Here is a 17,466-nt window from a genome sequence, read left to right as displayed (position 1 = left end):
ATATCTATGATGTTAACACCTTCAGCAAATTTGACATATGAAGTTTTGAAGCTTGTTGTCAATACAACAAAACAGCATACATATCAAATCACATATATATCAACATATGTGTAACTCCATCTATTGAAAAAAATCCGCATTATTAACCGGTACACCTAGTAAACCTCTTGTTGTAAGCCAGTGGAAATCTGAAGCCATTAGTTACCACAGCAAAACTGACTAATATTGAAGTTCAACTAAAATAAAACTATTTTAAAAAATAAAACTATTAAAATACCATTTTTTAATTTTATTTCTCAAATTAGAAAGTTTACTTAGGCTGAGAACACAAGCTTTCATACGCTGGTACCTCTATGATGTTGGCCATCCTTATCAAGATTATAAATGCAAATGGCTAGAATAAAAAAGACAGCCCTGGCCAGTGTGGGTCAGTCGGTTGAGTGTCATCCTGTGCATTGAAGGGTCACTAGTTCGATTTCTGGTCAAAGCAGATGCCTGAGTTTTGGGCTCAATCCCCAGTAGGGGGCATGCAAGAGGCAACAGATGTTTCTCCCTCTCCTTTCCTCTCTTTCTCTAAAATCAATAAAAACATTAAAAAAAAAAAGAGAGAGACTAGCCCCAGCTGGTTTTGTTCAGTTGATAGAGCGTCAGCTTGTGGACTGAAGGGTCCCGGGTTCGATTCTGGTCTTGGGCATATGTCTGGATTGCAGGCTCAAACCCCAGTAGGGAGCGTGCAGGAGGCAGCCAATCAATGATCCTCTCTCATTGTTGGTGTTTCTATCTCTCTCCCCCTCTCCCTTCCTCTCTGAAATCAGTTTAAAAAACACACACCTTTTTATTGATTGGTTGATTGATTTTTTTTTTTTGAGAGGGAGGAAGGGGGAGAGAGAGAGAGAAACATCGATTTGTTGTTCCACTTATTTATGCATTCATTGGTTGATTCTTTTTTTTTTAAAGTCTTTTTAAAATATATATATTTTATTGATTTTTTACAGAGAGGAAGAGAGAGGGATAGAGAGTTAGAAACATCGATGGGAGAGAAACATCGATCAGCTGCCTCTTGCACACCCCCTACTGGGGATGTGCCCGCAACCAAGGTACATGCCCCTGACCGGAATTGAACCTGGGACCCTTGAGTCCGCAGGCCGACGCTCTATCCACTGAGCCAAACCGGTTTTGGCCATTGGTTGATACTTATATGTGCCCTGACTGGGGATCAAACCCACAAACTTGGTGTATCAGGACAATGCTCTGATCAACTGAGTTCCTGGCCAGCGCCCCATTTTACTTCTAATTTTTCATTTCAGTTGTCATATTTTTTAAATCCTAGACCTACTTCTTGTTCTCTGAGTATTCCTTTTTGAGAGCAACCTATTTTTCTTTTTATGGGTGCAGCATCTTGAATTTTTCAGTCTTTCTTCTGCTCACTATATTTCTCTTCTTCCACTGGATGCCTGTTTTTTCAGTTTGTCTGTTTTACCTCTGTCGTTCATGTTAGGGGCTTCCCTTAAGTTTGTGGTCATCTTTGGCTAGCTGTCTGCTGGGCACTTAGGCATATTGGAAGGGCCAAGTGCATGGATAGGTCGTTTTAACTTGGGTATCACTGACTAGGTGGTTGGGTGAGGACTGAAATAAGAGCTTCAGTGTGTCTTTTCTCTGGGGCTATTGAGGTCAGCTTCTCTAGAGAGGACCCCTCTAATCTCTTGGCCATGGAGGGTGTTACCTTTGGCCACTTGTTCTGGAAGCTGATTGGAAGAAAGGAGTTGATTCAATATGTGACTTCCTCCTAACCCTTCCATCCTTTTTGTTTCTTTAGAGAGGGAGTGGAAGGGAGGGAGGAGGGAGAGAGAGAGAGAGAAAGAGAGAGAGAGAGAGAGAGAGAGAGAGAGAGAGAAACATCTATATGCGAGGGACACATGGACTGGTTGTCTCCTACATGTGCCCTGACCGGGACTGGGAATCAAACCCTCGACCTTTCAGTCTGAGGGCCAACGCCTAACCACTGAGCACCGGCCAAGGCTAACCCTTCCTCTAGTAGTGTCATCCTCACCTCCTGCTGTGCCTGGTATCCCTAAGTCCAGACCTCCCTGTTGCAGTTTCTCTAGGAAACAAACCTCCTGCTTCTTTGGAACTAGGGGGAGGGGAGTTGCCTGACTGAATGGGCAAGGGGAGAAGAGTGAGGGCCTAAATGTTCCTTATATAAATGTTCATCTAATTTCCATATTTTTAGCTGTGCCCCTCCCTCCTGCCTTCCCAGATAGCTGGAAACCTCCATGTGAGAGAAACACATCTATTGGTTGCCTCCTGCATGCACCCCAACAGGGGCCAGGGATGAACCTGCAACCCAGGTATGTGCCCTTGATCTGGAATTTATCCCACAACCCTTCCACTCTTCTGTGCTTAGGCCAAGGCCTTAGGCACTGAGCAACACCAGCCAGGGGGTGTTAATAATTCCTGAGCCTCTTTGGCCTCATCCCCAAGAATCAGATAATTTCCTATTGGCATAGCCTTCTGCAGACATAGTGGTTTTGACTTTATGCTACTTGCTAAACCACTTACCACTTTTCATCTGCTTTCCATCTTCTACCGTTATTGACATGTCTTACCTCTTTTCTCTCTTCTCATTTGCTTTATTCTTCTGGAGTTAAAATTCCACTGATGTGATTTTAGTGGGGTTTCAGGAAGGAGGAGTGGTAAACATACACTTTTTTTATCTGCTGTGTTTAATTGGAATGAGCACAGACCATGAATTTATAGCGATACCAATTTGAATGGTTAGGTGGTTTTCACTAGCAGAATCCAGCAGTCCTGGTGCATTTGGTAAGAGAAGGACTGGCCAAGTTGGAGAAAGATACTGTAAATATCACATGATCTCACTCATATGTGGGATATAATGATCAACATAATTTGATGAACAAGAATAGATCCAGAGACAAATGGCAAGGCGGGGGCGGGGGGTTAGAGAGCAATCAAAGGACCTGTATGCATGCATATTAGCATAACCAATGGACACTGGGGCGGTGGGGGCTTGCCTGGGGTGGGAATGGCTGGGCGGGGGGGGGTCTTGCGGGGAAAAAGAAGACATATGTAAAACTTTAGACAAGAAATAAATTAATTAATTAATTAATTAATTAAAAAATAAAAAGAGAAGGACTGGCCAGTTGGATTGGGTTTTTGCCAGGTGGGTTTGGTGGAAGGACAGTAGGGCTGGGAGTTGAGGATTTTGGACCAAGAGTGGTTGAAATGATGGACTGTACAATCCAGGTTGTAGAAGTGAAGGAAAAAAAGATATGAAGGAGTTGATGGTTACAGGAGTTTATGGACTAGAGATCCCATAAAGTCAGAACAACACTTGGGACTTGTGAAAAAAATCAACACCTCAGCCAGGAGCTAAAACACTGTTCCGATTCGTGTTTTTTTGTTTTTTTTTTTGCTTTATCGTTCTATATTGTGGGTTAATACCTTCTTGCTTTTAAAAAGAAAAACTCTTGGCAGGAGGGGCTCCTCCCTCTCAGGTATCCAGGACAGGATTCTGTGTGGGGAACAAGGGTAGTGATGCCTCCCCTTCCTGTTTACGCCTTTAGTGTTTTCACCTCCAGATTTCATTTCTGAGAGGTGACTTGACATGGAATGGACAAAGAGGGTGCCGGGTGGGCGGAGCCATGGTCTCCGCAGGCCCTCTCTTCAGAGCGTTGGGAAAGGCCTTCCTCCAGCCAGGTGTCTCTCTTTCCTCACTAATCATTCCTCCCGGCAAGCCCCTTGCAACCTGTTCTCCACCCTGGCAGAGATAGGAAAGTCTTCCCTGGCCTGCTTGCCATATCCAAGGACCTTAGTTCCTATGAACACCAGCAGATGCCTTGGAGAATCTCTCTTTAAACCCCTTATTTTACAGAAACTGAGTCCTGAGGTATCGTCACTCCTGGCTGAATGGCCTTCACACTGCAGCAAAGTCAGTGCCCAAGAGAGCCACACATGAGGCAATCAAGCATGATGGTTAGGAGCAGGGGCTTCTGAGCCCGACACACCTGGGTTCACACCCGGCTCGGCCACATGCTAGCTGCGTGATCTGGACAAGTTAAATACATAGTGTCTATGAAAGCTCAGTTTCCTCATCTTCAACTGCTGGTAATAAACTTACCCCAGACAGTTGTGAAGATTAGAATGATACATGTTGAGTACAGAGTGTGGTGAGTACTTCCTTCATTGGTACCTATTTTTGTTGTCGTTGTTAATCCTCAACCGAGGATATTTTTTCCATTGATTTTTAGAGATAGTGGAAGGGAGGGAGGGAGAGAGAGAGAGATTGATGTGAGAGAGACACATTGATTGGTTGCTTCCTGCACACGCCCAGATTGGGGACCACGGACCAGGGATTGAACCTGCAACCCAGTGACATGCCCTTGTCCAGGAATGGAACCAGCGACCCTTCGGTGTGTGAGCCAACGCTCTAACCAGCGAGCAACACCAGCCAGGGCAATTACCTATTTTTATTAGCCTCTCTCCCTTTAGCCTGTCAACCTAAATACCCCATCATGGGAGCTAGAGTGAGCACTGAGGAAGGATTGACTCTTATTCTCAAGGCCTGGGCCAGCTTCTTCATTTGCCCCAAAGTCGATCAACTGAAGAAAGGTTTAAGGGCAGGACCATCAGGGTCCCTTGGACCTTTGTTTTCAACTAGTGTGGGCTGTTGACAGTGGGATTACATCAGAGTAGCCCACTTTGAGGAAGGTTCTTCCCTCTCCACATTTTCTTGATCCTCTTGGTGTCCCAGGCCTTAGTGTTTGCCCCTCTTTCCCTGGCTATCTCTCTGAACCTTCTCTCCCAGCGGGGGATGGAGCTGGTCACAAGGCTTCAGCTGACTGACATCCAACTGACTCTCAAATTTGCTTTCCATTCTAGCATCTCATCAGAGCTCTGGGCCTGACCACCTCCCATATGAGTATCTGTAGCCCCAGGACACCTCCACGTGGATGAGTATTTCCAAGAAATAGGCATTTCACTTTCCATCCAGCTTCCTCTTTCTGCATCCTAATTCCTTTCAGGGGGATGATCATTTTCCCAGTCACCCAGGCTTGAAACCCAGGGTTATCTTTGACTCTTCCTTCTCCTCCAACGTAGATTCCGTAAGTGTTGGATTCAGTGTAATCTAGGGAGTGGCCAAGCCTGCAGCTTCCTGTATCTGTCCTTTTCTGTGGACACCATCCTATTCAAGTGTGGATCACCTCTTGTCTGGTTTATGGCAACAGCCTGTTACTTCTGCATCCTGCTGCTTAACACTGGTCTTTGGAGAGCATCAATTTCATCCCATTTTCCTTGACACGGAATCTTTCAGTGGCTTCCCGTTTTCTGCAGGATAAAATTTAGATTCCTTGGCCTGGCTGGCACTCCAGGCTCCCCGTAATCTTGTGCAGCTGTGCTCCTGTATCACTCTTGCAGACCCTTCCTCCAGCCAGCTGGGCCCTTTCGCTGACCTTAGAACAAGCCATACTCCTTCCTGATGTAAGCTCACGGCATTCCTCCCCTACCCCTGCATGCCTCTCTTCCTCCTTTTCGCCAACCTCATTTCTCCTGCCCACTTCCAAGGTTCAGCTCCAGTCCCACTCTGATCTTCCCCAATCTTCAGCCTTCTCTTTTCCTGAATAATGCTTGGGGTCAGCGCCCAGCCGTGCCCTGGGTATAACTGTTGCGTGTACATCTGTGCCTTCCCACTGGGACAGGGAGGCCTTCTCAGTCCCCAGCGCCCTGTCATGAACACAGCTGGTGTTCACTTCAAACAGCCACTCCCTGTTTATTGAGCACTCTCAGCCTGCATGGCACAGGGTTACACTTGTTTAACAAAATGCTTCCTCAATGTAACCTCCTTTCCTTCCTGCTCTGGGAGAGGGCTTTAGAAATCGGGACAGTTCTGAAAAGACTGGGGGTTGGGATGCAGAGATTGGCCTCTCAGGCCTGCTTAAACGATTTTACCACCACTAGTCTCTCTCAGGCTCCCTCCCCTACCGTAGTCTCCCCTCCCCTCGCTCTTATCTCCCTGCCAAACATATCCCAGAAACCCTATTCTGGGACCTTCGGTTCAGGTGGAAAGCCACTCTTTCGGCTGGCTCTCAGCTCCTCTTAACCCTGATGTTAATGTGGCATGTGTTTTTGCCTTTTATCTCATTTCCTCCTTCATGTCAGCTAATGATTATTCAGAGGACTTAACCTATCCCAAATCTGTGTCCATTTTCTTTAGGGCAAGGTCACGGGAGTGATGTCATGGTCATGTGACTGCTGCCTGTACTCACTCCCTCTGCTTCCCTGGTACTAACATTCTGAAAAGCAAATTGTGTAACCTGCCTCCAGCTCACGGAACAGAGACCTGAGCAGAAAAGTAAGCCTCTTGTTGCATTAGGTGGGCAGTGGCCACGAGATTTTACCTCATCTGTGCTAACTGCCTTTTTTCCTCTCACGAGATTTCACCTCATCTGTGCTAACTGCCTTTTTTCCTCTCACCTGGCTTTCTCCCTGGGTGCTATCATTTGCCCTTGTCTAAACAGTGACGGCCAGGACTGACCTGCAGGACGGGGCCTTAGGCTCATTAAGGGGTTGGGGATCTTGGTTAGGTACGCAGGCTGAGTAGGGAATACCTCCTGCTCTGCTCACAGATTTTATCCTGATGGCTGACTCTAAACCACTCCTCTCCCTTGGCTGGGACCCCGTGGCTGCAGAAGCCTTGCTTCGGGACGTGTTTGGGATTGTTGTGGATGAAGTCATTTGGAAAGGGACCAGTGCTTCTGAGAAGGTGGGTCCTCTCTCCGTGTTCTTTCTGCCCATCAACCCGGCTCAGAACTTTGCTCCTCCAACAAGACTTTTCCGCAGACTTCTCCCACTGTGTGCCTCAGGGATTACATACTGGGTCTTACTGTGTTTATTTCCCCTTGTTCATGTGCTGCTTTAAAAACATTCCTGACTTGTTGTTTTAAGTGCATGTTTGTGGTGTCTTGTGTATCCTGAGATGGGGTTTGGGCAGCAGTCAGTAGAGTGTCTAAGGGCCCCACTTCTCCCCCTAGGTCTGTGAATGGAAGGAGCCGGAGGAGCTGAAGCAGCTGCTGGATTTGGAGCTGCGGAGCCAGGGGGAGTCAAAGGAACAAATCCTGGAGCGGTGCCAGGCTGTGATCCGCTACAGCGTGAAGACCTGTGGGTCCTGGGTTCTGGTGGGGAGAGTGTCTGGAGTTTGTACCCAGCTCGTCTCTGAGCTCCCTGTCCCCTTCTCCAGGTCACCCTCACTTCTTCAACCAGCTCTTCTCAGGGTTGGATCCCCATGCTCTGGCCGGGCGTATTGTCACCGAGAGCCTCAACACCAGCCAGTGAGACATGCCAAGGGCCCCTTCCACCACCCCTCAGAGGACATGGGTTTGCACAAGACATGCCTAGGGGGAGGGGAAGAAAATGATATCCCCCATCTCTGTTTTCTGGAAGACTCTGCTGGCAGAGTCTTCCCCTTTTGGCCCTTCAGGCTCCCTTTCTCTAAGCTTTCTCCTGCCTCCTGACCCTAGTTTGTTCTCATTCTTAAAAATATATATATTATCGCCGAAACCGGTTTGGCTCAGTGGATAGAGCATCAGCCTGCGGACTCAAGGGTCCCGAGTTCGATTCCGGTCAAGGGCATGTACCTTGGTTGCGGGCACATCCCCAGTAGGGGGTGTGCAAGAGGCAGCTGATAGATGTTTCTCTCTCATCGATGTTTCTAACTCTCTCTTCCTCTCTGTAAAAAATCAATAAAATATATTTTAAAAAATTATATATATATATATATATATATATATATATATATATATATTATCGATTAATTGGTTTTTAGAGAAGGAGAGAGAGAGAAACATTGATTTGTTCCATTTATTCATGTATTCATTGGTTGACTTTTTTTGTTGTTATTGTCAGTCCTCACCTGAGGATTATTTTTCCATTGATTTTTTAGAGAGGGTGGAAGGAAGGGAGGGAGAGAGAAAGATAGAGAAGGAGAGAAAAGCATCGATGTGAGAAAGACATATTGATTGACTGCCTCCCGTACCCACCCTGACTAGTACGTGCTCTTGACTGGGAATTGAATCCCCCAACGCTCTAACCACTGAGAAACATTGGCCAGGGCCATTGGCTGATTCTTGTATGTGCCTAACTGGGTATCAAATTTACAACCTTGGTGTGTTGGATGACGGCTCTAATCAGCTGAGCTACCCAACCAAGGCCTGCTCACATTCTTGCTTCCTTGGTTCTTTGTCACCAACTCCTTCCTCTCTTTGGGCCCTTCCCTCACTCCTTCTCACTCCCTGCTCCCTCTGACTCCTCTGAGAGTCTCACCCGGCATCCTTCCCTGTCCCTTCCCCTTTCTCATTGCCCCTTCTCCTGGCAGGTACACTTATGAAATCGCCCCCGTGTTTGTACTGATGGAAGAAGAGGTGCTGAAAAAACTCCGGGCGTTGGTGGGCTGGAGCTCTGGGGATGGGGTCTTCTGCCCTGGTATGTGAGAAGGAGGGGGTGTCTTTCTTTGGCCTTTTAAAGGGTTCTTCCTTCCCCACCATTCTCTTGCTCTAATCTGGCAGGGCTTAGAGCTCTTTGTTTCCTCTCCAGCTGGGCTCAGGCCAAACCAGAAAGAGGCTGCCCAATACCCTGCCTCCCCCTGTTTGCCAAACATTCCATGGGATCAATGCTCCTGTGCCTGCTCTCTCCGGGTGGCGGCTGTCTTAGAGACAGCCCAGGATATGTAGCGGGTAGTCAGGGGATCTAGATCCCTGGGCTGTTCTGGGCTATCATGGCATTTGTAGAGACCTGGGAGCCAATCCTTCATGTTTTTTTGATAGTTCTCCTGGGTAGAGAGGTCAAGAGGGCAAGCTCCAGTTTTGACCCACTGTCTGTCCCTCTTGTCACCATCCCTTCTCCCTATGACAGGCGGCTCTATCTCCAACATGTATGCCGTGAACCTGGCCCGCTATCAGCGCTATCCCGATTGCAAGCAGAGGGGCCTCCGGGCACTGCCACCCCTGGCCCTCTTCTCAACGAAGGAGGTGGGGAAGAGGCACAGGCCTACCCTAGGCTCCTGATTCTAACCTCTAGCCAGTGAGTCCAAGATCTGTCAGGTTCTCTGCCTGCCCAGACCCATCTCTTCCAAGGTCAGCCTGCCCCCAAGTATATGTGCTTCCTTCGAATCGGGGGGCTCCCATTCACCTTGCCTTCAGTTGTGGGGGAGGGGAGGAGAAGGGGCAACTAGTGAGGTGGACACAGTCCACACCCTTTCTACCTAGAGGGTGGTCCTTGGACCAGCAGCATCAGTATCCTGGGGGCGTTCGTTAGAAATGCAGAATCTCCGGCCTCACCCCAGACCTATTGTATCTGACTCTGCATTTCATCAAAGACCCTGGCGATTTGAAGGCTCATGAATGCTTGAGAAGCCCAGGTCTATAGGATCTCACCTATTACAACTTACACTTGACTTTTACTAGTCTCTCTCTCCTCCGCATCCTCTCTGCCCTCTCACCCTAGCCTAACATGCTCTCTGTCTTTCTCCACAGTGTCACTACTCCATCAAAAAAGGAGCTGCTTTCCTGGGACTTGGCACCGACAGTGTCCGAGTGGTCAAGGCCGATGAGAGGTGACGGTCCTGTCCTTGTGGCCCTGACCCGGCTTGGTGCAGCATGCCTTCCTGCTGTCAGAAGCTCTGGCCGCAGGCCCCAGTGGACTTCTCTTCACTGTCTGTTTCTGCACAACAGTTGCTTCTGTCTCCCAGTGCTCGAGTCTCCTGCCCTGTGCCCTGAGATGTCTTAGGGAAAATATCAACATTGTGGCCTCTGTACTGCTAACCCCACATTACCCTACTCTCAACACTTCCTAGCCTAGAGACCAATTACTCCTTTACCCACTCGGTGTTCTTTTCCAGAGGGAAGATGATCCCTGAGGATCTGGAGAGGCAGATCAGTCTGGCCGAAGCTGAGGTGAGTGAGTGAGGGGTCCCGGGGTGTGATGTAGGTGGAGCTGGGGCGTGTTTTTTTCTTGGAGGATTCTTTGGGCTCTCCCTACTCAAGGCATCCCTCATCCCTCTCCTTGATCTCTGTGCCTGCCTCCTCTGTGGGCTGAAATGATCTGAGGGGAGCCTGAGGGCCAAGGACACTCTGTGGTCCTCTCGGGAACTCTGCCGAGACCCACAGGCAGGACTGGACCCCAAGAGGCAGGAGCAGGACTGAGGTACTGAGTGGAATTCCAAGGTGGCACCACAGAGAGGGTGTTGGCGGCCTGAAGTGTAGTGTGGAAGGTTTCTGTGAGCTGAGGGTCTGTACAGAGAGAACCTTGGGAGGATGTGTGGGCCAGTGTGAGGAGTGCAGACTGTGAGCAGTGGGAAATGTGGAGGTCACCACATGGGGTGGGGGTGTGGGGAGGGGGCTATTGAACGGCTGCAGCCATCTTGGAGGGCATTTTGGCACTATACCAGTACGTGTATAAATTTTAAATGTATCTGTCCACTGATTCAGAGTCCCACTGCTAGGATCTATTCTATAAATCATCATCACAGTATTTAGAATTCTGTGCACTGGAGCTAAGTATAAAATTTTTTAAAGTTTAATGTTCATCAGTAGGTAAATTATGATACCATATCTGTGTGTCTTGGTTTCTTCCTTTGTAAAATGAGCATAATGTAGAAGTTATCACATAGGATCATTGTAAGGATTAAGTGAATTAATATATGTAAAGCATTTAGAGCCCATGAAGTACTATACATGTTGGCTACCATATTGTTGTTGTTATTATTGGAATACTATGTAGATATTTAAAAGAATAAAGTGGGAATATGTATACTAACATAAAAATACCTCCACCATACATTTAAGTGTGTATATTTATAAAGTTTATATAGCAAATTGCAGTAAAGGAAGGGCATTGTGATGAGCCTATTGTTATTGGGAACAATATGAATTTATTGACATGGATGTTACCTCCAGTAGCAGTATGAGCAACAATTAGAACAGTAGAGTAGGCCCTGGCCTGGTAGCTCAGTTGGTTGGAGCGCCATCCTATATACCAAGGTTTTGGATTCAATTACCAGTCAAGACACGTACAAGTACCAACCATTGAATGTATAAATAAGTGGAACAACACATTTGTTTCCCTGCCCCTCTCTCCCTTCCTCTATCTCTCTAAAATCAATTTTTAAAAAATAGAACAGTTGGGTATCACTTTTATTGTGTAAACTTTTTTGGGTAATAGCTTTTTATTTTTTATTTACTTATTTATTTTTAAAATATTTTAATTGATTTCAGAGAGGAAGGGAGAGGGAGAGAGAGATAGAAACATCAGTGATGAGAGAGAATCATTGATTGGCTGCTTCCTGCACGGTCCCCTACGGGGGATTGAGCCCGAACCCGGGCATGTGCCCTGACCGGGAATCGAATCATGACCTCCTGGTTCATAGGTCAACGCTCAACCACTGTGCCATGCCAGCCAGGCCTGGGTAATAGCTTTTTTGAAAAATATTTTTTTATTAATTTCAGAGAGGAAGGGAGAGGGAGAGAGATATAGAAACATCAATGATGGGAGAGAATCATTGATTGGCTGCCTCCGTATGCCTCCCACTGAGGATTGAGCTGGCAACCCAGGCATTCCTGACTGGGTATCGAACCGTGACTTCCTGGTTCATAGGTCACTGTTCAACCACTGAGCCATGCTGGTCAGGTGGGAATAGCTTTCTTTATTAAGATAGAATTACATTCGCATGCCATACAATTTACCCACTTATAGTGTACAATTCAATGGTTTTCAACATATTTACAGAGTTGTGCAACCATCACTACAATAAATATTGAATATTTTTATCACTCTCAAAAGAAACCCCATATCTTCTAGCCATCTATCTCCAATATTCCCATACTTCCTTCCCATTAGGAAATCACAAATCTACATGGTATCTCTATGGATTTACCTATTCTGGATTTTTCATAGAAATGGAATCATCCTATACAGGGTTTTTGTAATGGACTTCTTTTGCTTAGCATGTTTTCAAGGTTCATTCATATTGTAGCATGTACCAGTTCTTCATTCTTTCTTATTGCTAAACTAGAGGCCTGGTGCATGAAAATTCGTCCCTCAGCCCGGCCTGCCCCCTCTCACAGTCCAGGAGTCCCCAGGGGTGGGAAGTGACCCAATCAGGGGAAGACGACGCCCCCATCACACCTCTGCTGCTGCTGCCACTGCCAGCAGCGCAAACCTCTGCCAGCCCTGGTTACCTGAGCCTCAGGTAGCTCTGGGCAGCTGGGGTGCTGAGGGCGGATCCAGCCGCACCACGTGCCTGACATTCCCCCTCCCCCCAGTGGGGCTGAAAGGACTGGAGGACTCCAACAGGGCTGAGGGGACTGGGCGCCGCCATCATGTGGCTATGGGTGCCGCCATCTTTGTGATGGCTTGGCTGTCAATTTGCATATTCCCTCTTTATTAGATAGGATAATATCCCATTCTATAGATATACCACACTTTATTTATCAATTTCTTAGTTGATGGACATTTGGGTTATTTCCAGTTTGGGCTGTTATAAGTAGTGCTGTTCTAAACATTTGTGTACAAGTTTTTATGTGAACATATTTTTTTTATTTCCTCTGGTTATATACCTGGTAGTGGAATGGCTAAGTCATGTGGTAATTCTATATTTAACCTTTGAGGAACCACCAGACTGTTTTTCAAAGTGACTGCTCCAGTGTGTGATCCCACCAGCAGTGTATATAAGGGTTCCAATTTCTCCATATCCTCACTGACACCTGTTACTTCCCTTTTTGATTATAGCTATCTTAGTGGGTGTGAAGTGGTATCTTGCTGTGGTTTTGATTAGTATTTCCCTTATGACTAATGATGTTGAGCATCCTGTCATGTGCTTATTCTTTTCCATTCTAGATATAAATCTCTTATCAGATACATGATTTGCAAATATCTTCTTCCAGTCTCTATGTTGTCTTTTCACATTCTTGATGGTGTCCTTTGAAGCACAAAAGTTTTATGTTTGATGAGGTCCAATTTATTTTTTCTTTGGTTGCTTGTTTTTGTTTTTTTGTTTTTTTAAAATATATTTTATTGATTTTTCACAGAGAGGAAGGGAGAGGGATAGAGAGCTAGAAACATCGATGAGAGAGAGACATCGACCAGCTGCCTCCTGCACACCCCCCACCGGGGGATGTGCCCGCAACCAATGTACATGCCCTTGACCGGAATCGAACCTGGGACCTTCCAGTCCGCAGACCGACGCTCTATCCACTGAGCCAAACCGGTTTCGGCTTGTTTTGTTTTTTAATTGATTTCAGAGAGGAAGGAAGAGGGAGAGAGAGATAGAAACATCAATGATGAGAGAGAATCACTGACTGGCTGCCTCCTGCACAATTGGGGATCAAGCCCAAAACCTGGGCATATGCCCTGACTAGGAATCAAACTGTGACCTCCTGGTTCATAGGTCGTAGGTCAACACTCAACCACTGAGCAGTGCACTGCAGCTGGGCTATAATTGACTTTTTAGTATTGCTCTTGTACCCTGCAAACTTGCTGGACTCATTTATTAATTCTAATGTGTTTTGTTGTTGTTAATCCTCATTTGAGGATATTTTTTCCATTGATTTTTAGAGAGTGGAAAGGAGGGAGGGGAAGGGGGGAGAGACAGAGAGACTTGACCGGAAATCAAACAGGCAACCCTTTCGGTGCATGGCCCTACGTTCTCTCCACCAAGCCACACTGGCTAGGGCTAATTCTAATAGTTGTTTTAGTGGATTCCTTAGGATTTTATAGATATAGTATCATGTTATCTGTAAACAGAGATCATTTTTTTCCCCCTTTTCAATCTGGATACCTCTTATTTTCTTACCTAAGTGCCCTGCTAGAACCTCAGTACCATGTTGAATAAAAGTGAGGAGAGTGGGTATCTTTGTCTTGTTTCTGATCTTAGGGTGAAAGCTTTTAGTCTTTCACCATTGAGTATGATGTTAGCTGTGAGTTTTTGTTTTTTTGTATTTTATTTTATTTTATTTTAGAGAGAGAGAGAGAGAGAGAAACATGGATGTGAGAGAAGCATTGACCAGTTGCCTCCTGTATGCACCCCAACTAGGGATCGAACCCACAACCTAGGTATGTGCCTGATCATTTTGGTATACGGGATAACACTCCCAACAACTGAACCACCTGGCCAGGGCTAGCTGTGGTTTCTGTAGTTGCCCTTTATCAGGTTGAGGAAGTTCCCTTCAATTCCTAGGTTATTGAGTGTTTTTGTCATGAAGGAGTGTTGCCATTTTCTCAGATGTTTTTCTGTTTCTATTGAGATGATCAATAGACCACATTGAGATGTGTTTCCTCCCTTTTCCTATTGATAGGGTGTATTCGGGTGTATTACTTTAATGGAGTTTGGGTGTTAACCCACGCTTGCACTCCTGGAACAAATCCCATTTCGTCATGGTGTATTGTTCTGTTTCTGTTGTTGATTTCAGTTTGCTGGTGTCTTTTAGGTTTTATATCTGTATTCATAAGAGAGATTATCTGTAGTTTTCTTTTCTCGTGATGTTTTGTCTGGTTGAAGTATGAGGTTAATAGTAGCCTCATATGATGAACTCAGGAGTGTTTCCTCCTCCTCTCTCTCTCTCTGTAGAAGTCAGTGAAGAACTGGTATCACTCCTTTTTCAAACGTTTGGTAGAACTGATAAGTGAAGCCGTTTGGGCCTGGGCTTTTCTTTTTCCTACTATTAATTCAATTTCTTTTTCAAAAAAAGATAGTTATTGATTTCAGAGAGGAAGGGAGAGGGAGAGAGAGATAGAAACATCAGTGATGAGAGAGAATCATAGATCGGCTGTCTCCTGCACGCCCCACACTGGGGATTGCCCCACAACTCGGGCATATGGCCTGACTGGGAATCGAACCGTGACCTCCTGGTTCATAGGTAGACGCTCAACCACTGAGCCACACCTGCTGGGTTCAATTTCTTTATAAACTTTTGTATTACTAGAAAATTTAAAATATCATTTGATCTTCCAGTAAGGCATTAACATTTTTTGAAAGAGGATGAGTTTTGGAGCTAGACCACCAGGCAGAGCTAGGTTTGGGTTCCATCTCTGGAGCTTCAGCTTGGGGGCAGGTTTCTTCACACCTCTGAATCTCAGTGTCCTCACCTGCAAATTAAAGGGGACGGTAGTACCTTGTGAGGTTGAAAGGACCCAGGTCAGGCATGCAGAGAGTTCAGAGCTGGGCTCTAGCAACCAGGCTCTGGGTTGCTTTTTGGATGCACAGCCTCTCTCTCTGCATTTTTGCATTAGGGTGCTGTGCCGTTCCTGGTCATTGCCACCTCTGGGACTACTGTTCTGGGGGCCTTTGATCCCCTGGAAGCAATTGCTGACGTGTGCCAGCGTCGTGGACTGTGGCTGCACGTGGACGTGAGTAGGACTTAGGCCTGAGGGTGGAGTGGGCTGAGCTGAGGCCAAGCCCTTGCTGTTCCTTCTGCTACACAGGCCGCCTGGGGTGGAAGCGTCCTGCTGTCACAGACACATAGACATCTTCTGGATGGGATCCAGAGGTGCCCACAGCCCCTGTTCCCTGAATCCCACTTTTTAAATGCTTGATCCGTAGAATAGTCATGGTCAAGGGAGCTTTAAATGGCAGTGGGGAAGGAGGTTGGTGGGAGGGGTTTGGAGAGAGGGTCGATTGGGGCTGGAGTTCAGGTAGCAGACAGAGCAATTCTCCCTGGCTGCTGGGCGGGGCTGAGACTGAAGCTCCTTTTACTGAGGTCTGGGAAGGGAAGGGAGCCTGGCTGGGCAGCTTGAGGAAGAGCCAGCTGACCCACCTTTGCTGTGCCCATCCCAGGGCTGACTCCGTGGCCTGGAACCCCCACAAGCTCCTCATAGCAGGCCTGCAGTGCTCAGCTCTTCTTCTCCGTGACACCACGGTAAGCCTTCCCCTACCCCTGGCCCTGGTCCCTTCTCACCTTAGACCTTGATTTCTTTTCTATCCAACCTTCGAGGGGGTCCTGGCCTCGCTGTGTTCTACTTACCGTCCCATCTGAAGCTGAGTGTCTGTGACCACCCTGGCTCCCTGTAGTGGGTTCTCACTCCCCCATGGCCTGTCTTCAGGCAAAGGAAAAGTTTCCAGCTTGAAGTTGTAATTGAAGGGATCCTGGGTTGCGTTGGGGAAGAACTCTGGGTGTTAGGAGAAAACCCAGAGAAAGGGGTCTGAGTCAGCTGGCAGCTACCCCATCAGGATACGCGGGCAGTGAACATAGACCCCTGTGCTGGGAGTTGTACTGGGAGCTCAGTGCCGCCTGGTCCAGGGAAAGGAATGGGTAGACTGAGCTAGGAAAGCACTAGCGGAAACCTGGGTGGAGAGCGTGGGGTCTGACAGCCTCCAACCCGCCCACAGAATCTGCTCAAGCGCTGCCACGGGTCCCAGGCCAGCTACCTCTTCCAGCAGGACAAGTTCTACGATGTGGCCCTGGACACGGGAGACAAGGTGGTGCAGTGTGGCCGCCGTGTGGACTGTCTGAAGCTGTGGCTCATGTGGAAGGCACAGGGCGGGCAAGGGCTGGAGCGGCGTGTCAACCAGGCCTTTGCCCTCGTCCGGTAGGAGTGGTGGGTGGTTCCAGGTCTCCTCCCCAGGTCCCTTCCCCAAAACCTTTTGCTGCTGTCAGTGCCTCCAGTCATTCTCTGGGTCTCTCTTGCTTTCTTCCCCCTCCTCCTCCTGTGATTGCTCACTCTCCCTCTGAAGATACCTGGTGGAGGAAATGAAGAAGCGGGAAGGATTTGAGTTGGTCATGGAGGTATGACCTACCCTGTTCTCTCTGTTCCTGTGTCCTTGTAGCCTGTCCCCCACACAGAGCCCTGCTGGACGCAGAGGAGCAGTGAGAGGGGACACTTTCACGGCTCACACCTTCCTCTTCCTCATTCCTTCCAGCCAGAGTTTGTCAACGTGTGTTTCTGGTTTGTGCCTCCCAGCCTGCGGGGCAAGCAGGAGAGTCTGGATTACAGTGAAAGGCTGGCTAAGGTAGGCTTTCTCCTCCCTGCGGCTCTGGTTAACCTAGTTGAGCAAATGGATGCAGCTGGTGTGTTTCTGCCCCCTGCTGGCTGTGGGTGGCATGGCAGGTCCCTTGGCTGGTTTCCTGCTCCTGAGCTGGGGACGTGAACTGGAAAACACCAACTTGTCCTCATTTCTCAGGGATGTGGATGGAGAATCGGGAATGTTTCTGGAAAGTAAGCAGAAGGCAGAGAGGGCATTACAGGATAAGTCGCCAGTGTACAGACGCCCCTGTGCTGGGAGTTGTACTGGGAGCTCAGGTCCAGGACAGTGAGGCAGAAAGAGCTTTACTCACTGACACTGGGGGAAAACAACCAGGAAGGCCAGTCCAGACCTGCCTCCTAGAGGTGAGAAGATATGTCCTAGGTCCCCAGGATAGGTTGCTGGTAGGTGCTGCCGATGACCTGAAAGGACAAGATTGT

General features: G+C 47.6%; 1 protein-coding gene across 8 annotated transcripts in view; it reads left to right on the top strand.

Annotated features, from left to right (window-relative positions):
* CSAD (cysteine sulfinic acid decarboxylase) overlaps positions 1-17,466 on the top strand; it is a 30,537-nt gene that overhangs the window by 11,869 nt on the left and 1,202 nt on the right. For 2 of the 8 annotated variants that reach the window (XM_079774848.1, XM_079774847.1), the window contains exons 2-15: positions 6,233-6,370; positions 6,645-6,781; positions 7,050-7,176; positions 7,256-7,346; positions 8,390-8,496; positions 8,926-9,041; positions 9,546-9,625; positions 9,911-9,965; positions 15,298-15,414; positions 15,490-15,554; positions 15,842-15,923; positions 16,394-16,593; positions 16,739-16,790; positions 16,925-17,014. In XM_079774848.1, the coding sequence (XP_079630974.1) occupies positions 6,656-6,781; positions 7,050-7,176; positions 7,256-7,346; positions 8,390-8,496; positions 8,926-9,041; positions 9,546-9,625; positions 9,911-9,965; positions 15,298-15,414; positions 15,490-15,554; positions 15,842-15,923; positions 16,394-16,593; positions 16,739-16,790; positions 16,925-17,014 (1,308 nt within the window). In that variant the 5' untranslated portion in view covers positions 6,233-6,370; positions 6,645-6,655. The other 6 variants (XM_079774842.1, XM_079774845.1, XM_079774843.1 and 3 more) reach the window with 5 other exon arrangements.

This window comes from Cnephaeus nilssonii (genome assembly GCF_951640355.1).
Source record: "Cnephaeus nilssonii genome assembly, chromosome: 6".
In the NCBI taxonomy this organism is placed as follows: domain Eukaryota; kingdom Metazoa; phylum Chordata; class Mammalia; order Chiroptera; family Vespertilionidae; genus Cnephaeus; species Cnephaeus nilssonii.
Note: the sequence above shows the minus strand (reverse complement) of the source record. Positions and strands in the feature narration are given on the sequence as shown.